This window comes from Pseudophryne corroboree, chromosome 10, assembly GCF_028390025.1.
Source record: "Pseudophryne corroboree isolate aPseCor3 chromosome 10, aPseCor3.hap2, whole genome shotgun sequence".
Classification (NCBI taxonomy): domain Eukaryota; kingdom Metazoa; phylum Chordata; class Amphibia; order Anura; family Myobatrachidae; genus Pseudophryne; species Pseudophryne corroboree.
In genome coordinates, this window is record NC_086453.1 from 88,082,642 (window position 1) to 88,097,580 (window position 14,939).

Sequence of the window (14,939 nt, forward strand, 5' to 3'; positions counted from 1 at the left end):
CTTACCCATGCCTGTTTGATTCTATGCTACAGCATACAGGTTATGCATACTGTATACACAGCTTTATATACAGGCAGTATGTTTGTGAAATAGCAGAGCCTTGCTGCTGTAGAAAAGCACTTGCCCGGCCGTTACAATATTTTCAGAGAAAGCTTTATTCTACCAACAAATGGAGAGCTATATACTGCTAAAAACAGTCCAGGAATAGGGGGTAATTCAGACCTGATTACTAGGCTGCTTTTTCTCACAGCCTGCGATCAGGTCCGAACTGCACATGCATATGCACCGTAATGAGCAGGCGCGTCGGATGACAGCACCAGGCATCGGTGCATAGCGACGGTATGGTGCGAAAACAGCGTTTGCAAGGAGATTGACAGGAAGAGGGCGTTTGTGGGTGGCAACTGACCGTTTTAAGGGAGTGTCTGGAAAAACGTAGGCGGGACCAAGCGTTTGAAGGTAGGGTGTCTGATGTCAAATCCGGTCCCGGACAGGCTGATGTGATCGCAGAGGCTGAGTAAGTCCTGGGCTGCGCAGAGACTGCACAAAATCAGTGTGTACAGCTCTGCTACACATGCGTTCGCACACTTGCACAGCTAAAATATCCTCCCCCTGTAGGCGGCGACTATCTGATCACAGGACAGCAAAAATCGCTGCCCGGCGATCAGGTCTGAATTATCCCCATAGACAGTGTCCCAACCAAATGTTGTTGTAATAAAAGTATTTGTATTTTATGTCTAACTCTTCCATAGTAACATCCAAAGAAATCGTTTTATAATATATTCTCCATGCCAAGATACTGTAAATACAGAACACCAGTAAATTTGCCTTTAAAGTTTTATTAGTTGGTTTGGTGATGTACTGTAATGTCTTAGATCATAATGAGAGTGAGATGCGAGAAAACCAATGACAAAAGGCCACATCTCCAAGCACCTACAGTATAATAATAAGGATGCACCTAAAACGCTGTGAAGTACTGGATACAATCTAAATACTAATTGGCAGCATGGGTGTAGCTATAGTGGTTGCTGTGGACACAAGTTATATAGTTATCTACTAATAAATTCCTCGAATTGCAGCGAAGCTGTTGGGTCCAGCTCATTGTCCAGCCTAAACACTCATATAGGTGGCAGTTTCTGTCTCTCCATCTCAGTAAAGCTCCACGCTAATATGATCCAACTTCCCATGGTCCCTTTTTACCCTCACAGGTATAGATTAGCTAATCAGTAGCTCAGTACTGTTGGAGAGCAGGCTTCTTCTTTACAGCCTGTGTGCAGTGACCTGATAGGCAGCGATTGAGCTCCGAGAATAGGACTGTCACAGAAAGGGACAGTGTGGATGTTATATGAGGCATAACATTACCTAGGACACTACTATGTGGCAGAAAATTAACTAGGGCCCTACTTATGGGGGATAAAATGAACAACCACTGCTACAGAGGAAATGCATATGTTTTACCGGCAGACAGGATGCCAGCTGTCAGTATACCGACTGCGGCTTCCCATTTGTCTGAATCCCGGGAGCGTGGCTGTGAGTCCCCTTGAGAGCTTGCTGCGCTCGCCATGCTTCGGGCCTGGTGACTTGCTATGCTCGCCACAGGTTATATTCCCACTTGGTTGGTGGGGTGGACCCACCAACAGAGTACAAATAACCTGCGGTGGTCGGGATTTCATCTGGTAGCATTTCACCGTCTGTCGGGATTCCGGAGTCTGTCTCCTGAGCTGGTATTTCAACTGCACCCCCTACAGAGAGGTGTCTCTCTAGAAGCATTGGGAAGGGGGCCCCTGCAAAATGTCACTATGGGGTCCACAAAGTTCTGGCTATGGTGGTCATTCCGAGTTGATCGCAGCCAGCAACTTTTTGTTGCTGGTGCGATCAACTAATCCCCGCCTATGGGGGAGTGTATTTTAGCTTAGTAGGGCTGCGTTCGGTTGTGCAGCCCTGCTTAGCTAAAAAACGTTTTGTGCTGTTGAAGAGTAAGGCTGGATCTACTTACCCTGTGCGACGGATCCAGCGACGTTCCTCCCGGCTTTGACGTCAGACATCCACCCTCCGTTTGCCTGGACACGCCTGCATTCGGACGACCACTCCTCGAAAACGGTATCCACCCCGGAACGCCTCTCCACTGTCAATCTTCTTGCGATCGTCGCTGCGTCTTCTTTATTTGCTGTGCGCGCCGTTGCCCGGCGACGTCCGTCGCCAGGCAACGACCACGCGCACGCGGCGCATGCGCAGTTCCGACCCGTTCGCGTGCGGAATGACCCCCTTTAAGCCTCTTATTGGCAGCATTTGGATGATCTAATTCTATGTATTATGCCTGGTATTTGGGTGGATCCAAAACGTTGCTGCATGGCATCCCCATTTATAACTTCATAGAGCTGTACACCAGGAACTACTTTTATAGTGCTCCACAGTAGCAGCACAGCGCTGTTTCCTTTGTACACACACCTGTTGGTTCCCGCTGCAATACTCTATTGTCCCTGAATTCCAATATATATCAGGAGATCTCTAGTAAGGGCCATTCATGCTAACACATTTTACTTTGCTTGTTTTTATATATAATTGAAAGGAGAAATCTATAACGTTTATTAGCTTGTGGGACCTCGCTAGGCTCCCAGCAGCTCGCTTTTCTCACCATTTGTAGTACAGCATTAGCCATCTTTTAACATCACATTGATCAGTTACATACATATTTATAAGTCAAGAAAAGTGTTACAATATTTTTCTTCAAACTAAATTTTTTTCGAGGGGTGATACAAAAAGTAATTTCCTGTGGGCCTGCTATTCTGCGTAGGAATGGCTTATTTGCATATTGCTGGTAGGTGACCTTTGCCCTTGTTCTGAGGCTAGCTGCATCGGCAGTGGTGAGCTTCCATAAAGACATAAGAGCATATGGGCTGTAGATGGGAACCTATCTCAGCATTACCCTGTCATACTCTAAATATCCACTGGGTGAAGCACTGAGGTTAAAGGTTCCCATAAAAAAAGCTTGTCCCAGACATTTGATCTCCTGAATAGTAGACGCTCATCCCCAGTTAATTAAAATTATTTAAATGGTCAGATATAATCTTGAGTAGTTTGCATGTTACAAACAGACACTTGTTGCACCATTATCTTCCCCAATGTTCTTTTAACTCATTGTGGCATCAGTTGAACAAGATATCTTACAGAAGGAGAAGTACCTGAGATATGAGATGATATAATAATATCATTGATACTACGAGCAGTACTGAGTACTCCTCGCTCCCCACTCAGTACTCGCAGACATAGTACATTCTCCTGGAACAGTCATTATCCCACCACTTTCCATCATCCGATGAGATGGAAATACAGTTCTCCAGGGAGCCGCCATTTGGCTGTGTCACCAAGTGATCTTTGTACCAGTTGTAGTAGGAAACCCGATGCCCATTCTCAAACAAGTACAGGCCTTCCGAGCGTAGGTCGTTAATCCCTAACCAGACCGGCCAGTTGAAGGGAAAGAATGCATCATGGATATACTGTGACAGGGTGGCAAATTCCTGCTGATCTATAGGCATTGCCAGATTTCCCCCTCGGCTGTGGCAAAGCTGTTGAGCCGTAGCGTAGTTTTCAAAGTGCTGGAAAATGAGAAAGCACTTTCTGAAGTAGCGTTTACCTTTCAGACAGCCTGTAAATGATAAGATATATGCAAGGATCAATTTCATGAGAATGTAATCCGACTTCTGCTCTATCACTATGAGTAGCCACTCTCCTCACACTGGTGTGCTTCTTGATGGCAGCACAGATTCATACACTAGGGGGCTTGGTAGCCATTTTGGAGAACCAACCAACAGGTCCCTACTCATGATTATACTCTCACTAGGCCAGTATACGTGATTATATCAGCTCTTCATCATTATAATTCTACGAACACACCATTGCCAAGATACTACAGCCATCCACGGTGCAAGCAGAACCAGGCTCTCCAGATGTGTGGAATCGCAGCAATATGGCAGGTCTCAAGTGGAAGATGTCTGTCTCCCATTGTGGCGCTTTAACACAGGGACAAGCAGTCGCGCAATTATTGTACAGCGCAATGGAATATACTGCACTATATAAGAAATTGCTAATAAATAATAATAAGAAACTCAAAAATTTTTGCTCCCCCCTGCCAAAAAAGCTTCCCCCCCCCCTTCTTTTCCATGGCATTTTGGTAAAACAAAACAGGAAACACACACACTCAAACAGGCATACATTAATGTTTAGTCAGATATGTGATGATAACCGGTAGGCCGTTGCACCAGTGGAACTGCCATTTGGACTGAAGCCAGACTCCTCTTCTTACTGGATTCCGGCAGTGGTGAGAGGGAGAGCCGAGCAGGGCAGAGTTGGGGCAGCGGCCACTTCCAGTGTTGGTGCTTGCACTGGGACATACAGTGTGTATGAGTGATAATGTGAGAGACTTAACCCCATGCTGGAACGGACCTTCAGCAAGTCAGCACCAGTAAATCCAAGCCACCGCAGGGGCTATTGCTACGCCACTGGGGACAAGATGGTGTGGAAGTACAGATGGTGGCCATCTTGGTAATGGATTGAAGCTTTCCTTGAGGAACTATAGTAATATGGAGTATTCAACAATACTAACCATACATACATTCAATACTAACCATACATACATTCAAAGAACATAAATTGTGTAATTGCAGAACTATCTGAGCACACACTCCTGTCTTCTCCTAATTGTCAGATATGTAATTTATTCCTTTGAGATCTGTTGAAATCCAATCTATACAATATTAGTATATACGCTAAAAAATGGGGCACCAAATTATTGAAATAAGAAACTACAGGAAATACATCCCACAGTGTCTGCACCTCCGGGTTCTGTGCTTTCAGCTCTGGACAATAATTAAATTCTATTCACTGCAAGAAATAGATGTTCCCTTGGGAAAGTACAGAATATTGTAATTAAAACAAGAAATTAACTTGAAAAACAACAGCCAGACACATGTTCCTGCTTGGCAATCCTACCTTCAATCTGTCCAATCTGCCTTTGATTCCTTCGATTCATTTCAGACACTGTACTGATCGTGTCTTCTGCATCGTTGAGTTTGTCCCGGATCTTGGAGAGGCTCTGAGACATCTGCGTCACTTTTATATCCAGACCATAGAACTGGACATTAAGACGATGGATTGCAGATTCTATACCGCTAAGCCGGGACACTGAATGAGAAAGCATTAAAGGATACTACCATCAACATTGTGTATCATTAATAGTTAAACATCTATAAGGAGGATTTATATATTTGTCTATTTTCTGTAGGGTGGCATAAAACAAAACTCTTTTCCTAGAGGTCACTTAGGCCTGACCAGGGCCATCTTAACGTACCGGCTCACTGGGCAGCTGCCCAGGGGCCCACAGTTCTAGGGGGCCCTGTGACTTGTACTGGGCCCTACAATTTCTGATGGCAGACAATGTATTCACAGTAGTACCTACATTTGGGACCTCCACCTGAGATATCGCAGATGGCAGGTCAAAGCGCAAGTTTAGGGATTGTGCTATGATTTGCATCATTGTAGCCCTGCCCCCCACTGTACCCTTACTAGGGAAGTAGGTGGAACCGGGAGGGTGAGTTTGTTTCCTGATAGAGATAACTCTCCGAAATTCAGAAGTCTCCTGGACATTCAGGGAGAATAGGGGTTCCTGTCTATAGACAGATAGTTAAAAGATAGACAGTCATTAGTTAGACACTATATGGTCGACAGTCAAAAGTCAGACAAGGTCAAAAGTCAGACAAGGTCAAAAGTCAGACAGGGTCAAAAGTCAGACAGGGTCAAAAGTCAGACAGTCAAAAGTCAGACAGAGTCAAAAGTCAGACAGGGTCAAAAGTCAGACAGTCAAAAGTCAGACAGGGTCAAAAGTCAGACAGTCAAAAGTCAGACACAAAAAAAATGTTTGATTTTTCTGTTTTTTACAACTTTTGCCTCATTTACTATCCATGTCACACAAACTATTACCTTTTAGTAAAGTTGTGGTGAGCGTAGCGGAGCGGAATGAGACACCGAGCCCGAAGCGTGGCGAGCGGACAAATTTCACCAATTTTGGGTTAAAAATGTTAAAAACACAAAAAAAAAATATTTTTTGTGTGTCTGACTTATGACCCTGTCTGTCTGACTTTGGACTGTCTGACTTTTGACCCTGTCTGACATTTGACTGTCTGACTTTTGACCCTGTCTGACTTTTGACTGTCTGACTTTTGACCCTGTCTGACTTTTGACTGTCTGACTTTTGACCCTGTCTGACTTTTGACTGTCGACCATATAGTGTCTAACTAATGACTGTCTATCTTTTAATTGTCTATGAGCTATACCACACCCGGAGAATGGGTAAGTATTAATAAAAAATGAAAATACTTGAGCAAAGTGTGGCAGCTACTTTGCTCAGCTACTGTAGAACTACACATCCCAGCATGCCCTGCTACAGTTTTGATGTTATATTTAAACATCCTTCTAAAAATAATATTTTATACCGGTGAGTGTACAGCTTTGTGGAAATATCATCGCAATAAAGTAATACAAAGAATCACGCTAAATAGTGGGTGTGGTTATGCTAATAGTGGTTGCGGCTTTATAGAGGGTTTACCCAGTGTCGGACTGGGGCATGTAGGGCCCAACAGGGGGATGCAATGGTAGGGGTTTATGTTTAGGGATGTGGCTGATCTCCAGATGTGGCTGATTCCCCCTCCCCCACCCCCGTGAACATCGCTGGCACAGGGAAAATATCTCAGTGTGTATGCACAGAGCTATTTTCCTACCAGCGATGTTCACGATCATCGCTGTGCATACACGCTGGGCAAAAACGCCCAGTGTGTATGCACCTTAAGAACCAGGGGTGGCATAACAAAACATTAGATACCTCTTGGGCTTTCTTCAGTGGACAAACATTAACTTAAAATGCACAGGTTTAATAAAACCTGCTCCCATTACAAGAGAAAAATAATTTCTTCGCTCCTTGTTTATAAGCAACTTGCAAAACATAGTCAGGCTGCGTGATTCTTTTTTTCTCTTCTGAGTCTGTGGTTCGGTTTCGGCGCACTGAATTCCAAACATAGACCCGTGGTGAGCGTCTGACAGGCACGGGCATCTCTCAGGAGCCGTATAATCTGTTCTCTCTGAAGCTTATTTGTATTCACAGCAGGCAGATCATGTAGAGCTTCTAAGAAAAAATACTGAGTACCACGGAAAATGCTGAAAATCCAAAACCTTGCCTTTGACTTTCTTAAGATTAAAAACATGAAATGTACGAGAGGAGCAAATAAAATTGAGAACAGTTTTATCCCGTCTCATGGCCGAGAGGTATATAAGTCTCTGTTCATTTTGTGGTCTGTGGCACAGTATATCCATGACGCCACGATAATCTGGATTTAAGTGAGGGGAGTTGCTGAATGTTTCCAGTCTTGTGGAAACAGTGTTGGGGCATTTTACTGTGTGACTTAGTTGACCTCCAGGAGCCAATTTCGGGGAGTTTATGAAAAACTAGTTCAAACTAGAAAAATTGGCATGAGGTAAACATATGACTGATTCGTTGCTATGGGCAACACCCTTTAAACCAGTTTTCAGAAATCTTCCTAGGTTCCAGAACAGGACCTAATTCAGTGGTGGACGGTATGCGGTAGCATCTGTGAGTTTTGTCGCAGTCACTACTGTGCATTTATGGAATGCTGCAGCCGATGCTCTGTCTACTGAGAGGCCCATCGGCTGCAGCTGCAATCTGGTGTACCATCGATCGCACATCTATCCCACCATTGGACTGTCCAACAGAATTTGGTAGCCAGTCTCAGTAGAACTGCGTCCGAATCAGGGCCCATAGTCCCATTTTTGGACAGTTATGTCCCTATACTTTTTTTAATCCCTGGAAATGTCCTGTTTGTACATAATAAAAAACAGTAAAACCTTACCACGGACCTGAGTCGCACAATGTAGCTAAGTGATTCATTTGCATATGCGCATGCGTGAAATATTCTGAAACCCCTATGACGCATGCGTTACACAGAGTTACTGCGACAGGGTCAGGCTACCTCAGAAATGTAGCGGGAAAGTGTTGGGCATTCCTGCTCAGTGGCTGTATTATAGGAGTGTCACGGGCATAACAGGGAGAGCGAATGCATTCACTGGGGCACAGCCACAAGCATAGGAGGCCATGGAGAAATTGCACCTGCCATAGGTGCTGGTGGAAGTTTTGATGGTGCAACCGATTGTGGCATATAAGGATGCACCAAGCGATATTACAGCATGCACGGTGGCATAATGTGGGAGTCTCAGCCATGGCACATTCAGCCACATGGATGTACACAAGGGAAGGAGTAGGTAGCGCCATATGCATAAACGTACAGACGGGCGACCGCCAACAGGCACTCTGCATGCGCTTTTGTGTTTGTCATTCTCTGATTTGCTGTTCCCAGTGTGATTTAGGGGTATCCGGACTCCAGGTCTACAACAAAAAGGTTGACACACCTTAGGTCGACGCCAATTGGTCAACACACCTTCAGTCGACATGGACAAAAGGACGACAGGAACAAGGTCGACATAAAAAAAGGTTGACATGAGTTTTTCACAATTTTTTTATTTTTTGGAACCTTTTCATACTTAACGATCCACGTGGACTACGACTGGAACGGTAATCTGTGCCGAGCAAAGCAAAGGCACCATGCCCGAAGCATGGCGAGCGAAGCGAGCCATGCGAGGGGACACGGTGCACTAATTGGGGTTCCCGGTCACTCTACGAAGAAAATGACACAAACCCCCCCATAAAAAACTCATGTCGACCTTTTTCCATGTCGGCATTGTTCCTGTCGACCTTTTGTCCATGTCGACCTTTTGCCTATGTCGACCTAAGGTGTGTCGATCAACTGGAGTCGACATACGGGGTATCAACCTTTTTGTTGTCGACCTGGAGTCCCAGACCCGATTTAGGTGAGGTAGCCATTAGCTTTAAAGCAGCAATTATTTTTAAGAGCAACCCGGTTTTGATGTAAAACTAATTGCCAATGTGGTGGCTATAAAGCCAGGACCAACAAATTGTAACCTATTACATATGGGCCTAGAATATGAAGATTCTAGAAATGAACTGAAGCATTTCAGACACCCCCCCCCCCCCCCCCCCCCACAACCCACATTTTACAGTGTATAACATAAAATAATAATATGCACTTTGAAACTGGGCCCTACATTTTTCAGCCAAAAAAATGAATTAAACAATTAAAAATAAAATGCTGAAAGGGAACAATTTCCGCTGTTGAAAATATTGTATGCTTACATTCCGCCACAATCCATAGTATATGTGTTAAATGTAATTAGGGCAGTACGGATGTGTAATGGTTAACATTACTGCCTCACAGCACTGAGGTCATGGGTTCCATTCCCACCATGGCCCGAACCTCTCTCCGTGCTTGAGTGGGTTTCCTCTGGGTACTCCGGTTTCTTCCCACATACCAAAAATATATACAAATAGATTCATTGGCTCCAAACAATAAAAACCCTAGTGTGTGCATGTACATGGGCAGACTAGATGGGCTAAGTGGTTCTTATCTGCCATCAAATTGTATGTTTTAACTGACCGTCTCTGAATATAAACAAATGCTGCCAGCTACTGTAAGCTGTATATACTCACTAATGTAGGACAAGTTGTCATCCGCTGGTAGGGTAGTAGCTGGTGGTGTTGTCGTTGGGGCTGCAAGTGTTGTAATCTCCTTAGATACATCTTCATCGCTCTCCTCTACCTCTTCTTCTTGCAGATCTTCCCCTTCTTTCGCCTCCTTTTGCAAATCTAACACTTTTTTGTTCTCATTTTGAGAAACTGAAATCAATGTGACATTGAAGGATAACCTGGCTGCTGTTTTAGGAGGGAGCAGGGGGCGTTGTTCTGGCGGAACAGTGACCGCTAAATGACCTAGGAGGATCTGGAGACAGAAGAGAAAATTTACTTTTACATTACATACTAAGGCATACCTCCCAACTTTCTCCTTACTGAAAGAGGGACACACGTGCGGCGAAGCCGCGTGCGCTCCCGAAAAGGGGACATGGACTATGTAAAGGGGCGTAAGGAGATTTCCACTTAACTAGCGCTATATGTGAATTCTTCTTTGTTCCAAATCATTCCATCGTGTTATCCAGATCGAGTTGACATATAGAATAAAAAAGTTATGTATAGTGTAATACCGTTTTAATTACAATGACACATATACATAACATACATAAAACATGGATAGAATAAATGAGCTATACAAAAAATGTGGGATCAATTATTCAACCAAATCCCCTGGAGAAGCAAGTGAGGCAATAGGTAATTACCAGAATTTTAGGGAACTGTGGTTTAGACAGTCCCTATCAGCGCGTGTGTCCCGTAATGGGTGTTCCGGATCAGCCCATCCACCACACAGATTGTCACTGCTGGATCCCGGATAAATACACTCTCCTCACAAGCGTCCTGAGTGGGAAACCGACGCGTTTCAACTCTTAGCTAGAGTCTTTTTCAAGGTTTAAGATGAGTTTAAGGGGATTTGGTTGAATAATTGATCCCACATTTTTTGTATAGCTCATTTATTCTATCCATGTTTTATGTATGGTATGTATATGTGTCATTGTAATTAAAACGGTATTACACTATACATAACTTTTTTATTCTATATGTCAACTCGATCTGGATAACACGATGGAATGATTTGGAACAAAGAAGAATTCACATATAGCGCTAGTTAAGTGGAAATCTCCATACTCTATTTTCATTTGCACTCGTGGTGAGGGTAAAAGGAACCTCATAGGAGAAAAACACTTTCTTCAGCTGCTGTTTTGCGCACCTAGTAGTTTCTATAATCTACTTGTTCCTATGTAAAGGGGCGTGGCTTCACAGGAGGACCCACGATCGGGAGCCAAGCCCCCATTTTCATCAGTGAGGGGGCATGCCCAGCGCTCCGTGAGCTGCTGGCATGCCCCCTCTCCTCTTGTCTCCACTGCTTAGCAGAGCAGCGAGTGCAGGAGCCTCCCAACTGCCACCCAACCGCAGGACACTGTGGCCCGCGGGTGGGACAGTCCCCAAAAAATGGGACTGTCCCGCGAAAATCGGGACAGTTGGGAGGTATGACTAAGGTATGGAGACCATAGTGCCCAATAAAATATTTGTACACAATTACTAGGGGCATGCATGGACAGTTCACCCAAACTACACCCCAATCACCAGCAGGACCATATACAGTAGAATGCTGTTAGTGGGCATAAGGAAAGTACTGGATGCTCTGAAAAAGTGTCAAATGGCTGATTTGTGCATTTTTTTTAAAGTACAAAAATTATAAGCAAACTTTTTCATTAAATTACAAACTAATTAAATGAAAAATGAAAAAAAAAAAAAAAAAAAAGAATGAAAAGGTGATTTGAGGGTAATTTGAGGCCACTTTAATTTTTTATGTTTTTTTTTTTAAATTATTTAAAAAAAAAAAAGCAATTATAGTTTGTTGAAATAAATAGTTACGTTTGGGGTGCATAATCTAATGTAAAAGTTGATTTTGGGTTAATTTGAAGCCATTTATTTTTTAACCCCAATAATGACATGTAATTATTGGCCCAATTAAGCTAACTGAAAACTTCCAAATACCTAATTAGTCATTAAGGGGGTGTCCGAGGGGTTCTGAAACAAGTCCTGACATTATCACCCTAAAACAAAGCTATCCTCTACCTTTTCACACCCTCAGGGGGGTTTACCCAAAAACACCTACATTTACTCTGAAAAAGAAACGTGAGTTTGAAATTGAATTTCAAATGGAATTCACAATGCGTGTTCACCATGAATATGGCTCGCAAGAACAGACTTGCATTTAATTGAATTCCCCCCTGGGTCTGACTTACTTGTCCAAGCACTAACGTACTAGGGCTGAACCCTGCACCACCGTCAGTACTCAGGACATAATCTCACCTTTTCCAGGTCAGTATTTTGTTCCTCAGCTGAAAGGCGGTTCTCCATCTCAGACTTGTCATCATCAACAAGACTCTCTGTACTTTCCTCTTCCCCAGCCTGGCCACTGGAGAATTGTCTCAAATACAATAGGATTAGGAAAATGCTTCCCCAGAACATCTTTTTAGGAAGTAAATGGTGTTAAATCCTCTGGTGTAGAGAGATTCAGGAGCTTGTGAGTCCAGAGAGTGTCTTCAGCTGTCGGCTTCTCTCCTGTTCTGCATTTTCTTTGTCTCTTCAGCAGAATTCTTCACATGAGGTTGTTCTTAAATACAGGAAATGTCAAAGTTTTTTTTTCCAAATGTCTGCTGTGCTGTGGCCAGGGATAGGGAAGTTGGGCCAATAAACACAGGCCAGCAGGGAGTAGAAGAACGTCAGCAGGGTGCGTTACTGATGTGATACTGAATAACATCAATGTGATGGATAAATTCAGCCATTTTTATTTAATTTACCTAAATGGAATAATTGTGCTGGTACTACAACATATTAGAAAACTCCAGATGCATGACTTTTGTAAACTCAAACACAGCCTGCTGCTGCCATGTGTGTCTCATACAGCAGATGTACTAATCCTTGGAGAGTGATAAAGTGCAGAGAGATAAACTACCAACCAATCAGCTCTTAACTGTTATTTGACAAACACAGCTTGTGTAACATGGTAGTTTGGAGCTGATTGTGTAAGAAGGGCTCCTAATATTTCTTGTGCCAAGTTCTGTTGTGCTTTATCTGCGATCTTGTACGTGTTTAGAACTAATCGATGTGCAGTTAAAGTCGCAGCCCAGCATCTCCGGTACACTGTGAGTGTGAAGTATGGTGCGCTACTCCTCCCGGAGCACGTCAGTCATAATGGGCGTCTCACGCTGCATGGCATACAGACTAGTAAATCATACTTGCCTACTCTCCCGGAATGGGCGGGAGGCTCCCGAAAATCGGGTGACCCTCCCGCCCCCCGGAAGAGCAGGCAAGTCTCACGATTTTTTAGGGGCCCCCCTGCCCGGCCGCCCACTTAGTGAGTAAAGTGGGCGGTCCGGGCAGTCGATGACGCGATTCTTGCTGAATCGCGTCATCGTAGCAACGCCCCCTGCTGTATAATGCCGGTAATCGTGGCATTACATAGCAGGGGGCGTGGCTTAAATGAAGTGCCGCGATAACCCCTCCCCTGTTCCACCTCCGTCCGCCCGTTTTGCCTCCGCCCCGCCCCCTATCCGTGTCATAACCCCGCCCCCCTGCTGAGCCGACCTGGCTGCTCTCTCCCGGAGAGAGCAGCCAGGATCAGTGGCGGAACTAGCGAGCGGTGGGCCCAGGTGCGACAAAATGCTTTGGGCCCCCCCCCCACACACATCCCATCCAAGTCCACCCCCTCACCCCTGGAGAGGATCTGGTGAGGGGGACCTGCTCAGGGCCAGAGAAATGGATACCTAGCAACAGTGCCGTAACTAGACATTTTAGCACTGTGTGTAAGAAACGGCATCGGAGCCCCACCCCTGCATGCAAAACAGGGGCAGTGCGCGCCGTAGGCGCGCGCAAAAATACATAGTGGCGTGGCTTCGTGGGGAAGGGGTGTGGCCACAAAATAATACCAATTCATAAAACGGTACACAGTAGTCTCCATTATTCAAATTACGCCGCACAGTAGCACCACTGCACCAGGTAGAGACCCTTTTACACCTTACAGCGGACAGATTCCTCTTTTTACACATTACAGCAGACAGCGTGCCCTTTTTACACATAACGGCAGACAGCGTGCCCTTTTTACACATAACGGCAGACAGCGTGCACTTTTTACACATAACGGCAGACAGCGTGCACTTTTTACACATAACGGCAGACAGCGTGCCCTTTTTACACATAACGGCAGACAGCGTGCCCTTTTTACACATAACGGCAGACCGCGTGCCCTTGTTACACATAGCGGCAGACAGCGTAGACTTTTTACACATAACGGCAGACAGCGTGCCCTTGTTACACATTACGGCAGACAGCGTGCCCTTGTTACACATTACGGCAGACAGCGTGCCCTTGTTACACATTACGGCAGACAGCATCCCCTTTTTACACATAACGGCAGACAGCGTCCCCTTTTTACACATTACGGCAGACAGCGTGCCCTTGTTACACATTACGGCAGACAGCGTCCCCATTTTTACACATTACGGCAGGCAGATTCCCCATTTTTACACATTGCGGCAGGCAGATTACCCCTTTTTACACATAGCGGCAGGCAGATTACCCCTTTTTACACATAGCGGCAGGCAGTCCCCCATTTTTACACATTGCGACAGGCTGATTCCCCCTTTTTACACATTACGTCAGGCAGTCCCCCCTTTTTACACATTGCGGCAGGCTGATTCCCCTTTTTACACATAGCGGCAGGCAGTCCCCCATTTTTACACATAGCGGCAGGCAGGCCCAAGAAAGAAAGAAAGAGAAAGAAACAGAGAAAAAGAAAGAAAGAAGAATTATACTTACCCTCTCCGCCGGCTCAGGCTCCTCGGTGCAGCCGCGTCAGACGATTCCCGGACAGTAGCGGAGGTGAAGAAGGGAGCCGCAGCAGCGCTTTGTTACTGGTGGAGGCGCTGCTGCTGCTGCCCCTCTGCTTCCCTATAGGCTGTTCTAGGAAGACAGCCTATAGTGAAGCAGAGGGGCAGCAGCAGCAGCGCCTCCACCAGTAACAAAGCGCTGCCTGCTGCGGCTCCCTCCTTCACCTCCCTCCTCCTCCTTCCTCCGTCCGTGCCGCTGCTCCTCTCCTCTCCTCTACGGGCGGCTGTGCGCTGCGGGCAGCGGTTGCCTGCAGCGCACAGCGGCATGTAATGAGTCAGTTTGACTCATTACATGCTTGGGCCCCTGGACAGAGGCGGGCCCCAGTGCAACGCACTGCTTGCACTGCCGTTAGTTCCGCCTCTGGCCAGGATGTCGGCATGTATGCAGTAAATACTAGAGATGAGCGGGTTCGGGTCTCAGAGAACCGAACCGTACCGAA

At 45.4% G+C, this 14,939-nt stretch overlaps 1 protein-coding gene across 1 annotated transcript; it reads right to left on the reverse strand.

Moving 5' to 3' along the window:
• Positions 1-806: 806 nt before the first annotated feature.
• CLEC11A (C-type lectin domain containing 11A) lies at positions 807-12,260 on the reverse strand. Its single transcript, XM_063942585.1, has 4 exons — positions 11,921-12,260; positions 9,626-9,914; positions 4,987-5,178; positions 807-3,643 (listed from the first exon to the last, which is right to left on the reverse strand). Exons 1-4 carry the CDS (start codon positions 12,077-12,079, stop codon positions 3,249-3,251), a joined length of 1,035 nt encoding a protein of 344 aa, XP_063798655.1. The 5' UTR covers positions 12,080-12,260; the 3' UTR covers positions 807-3,248.
• Positions 12,261-14,939: the final 2,679 nt, after the last annotated feature.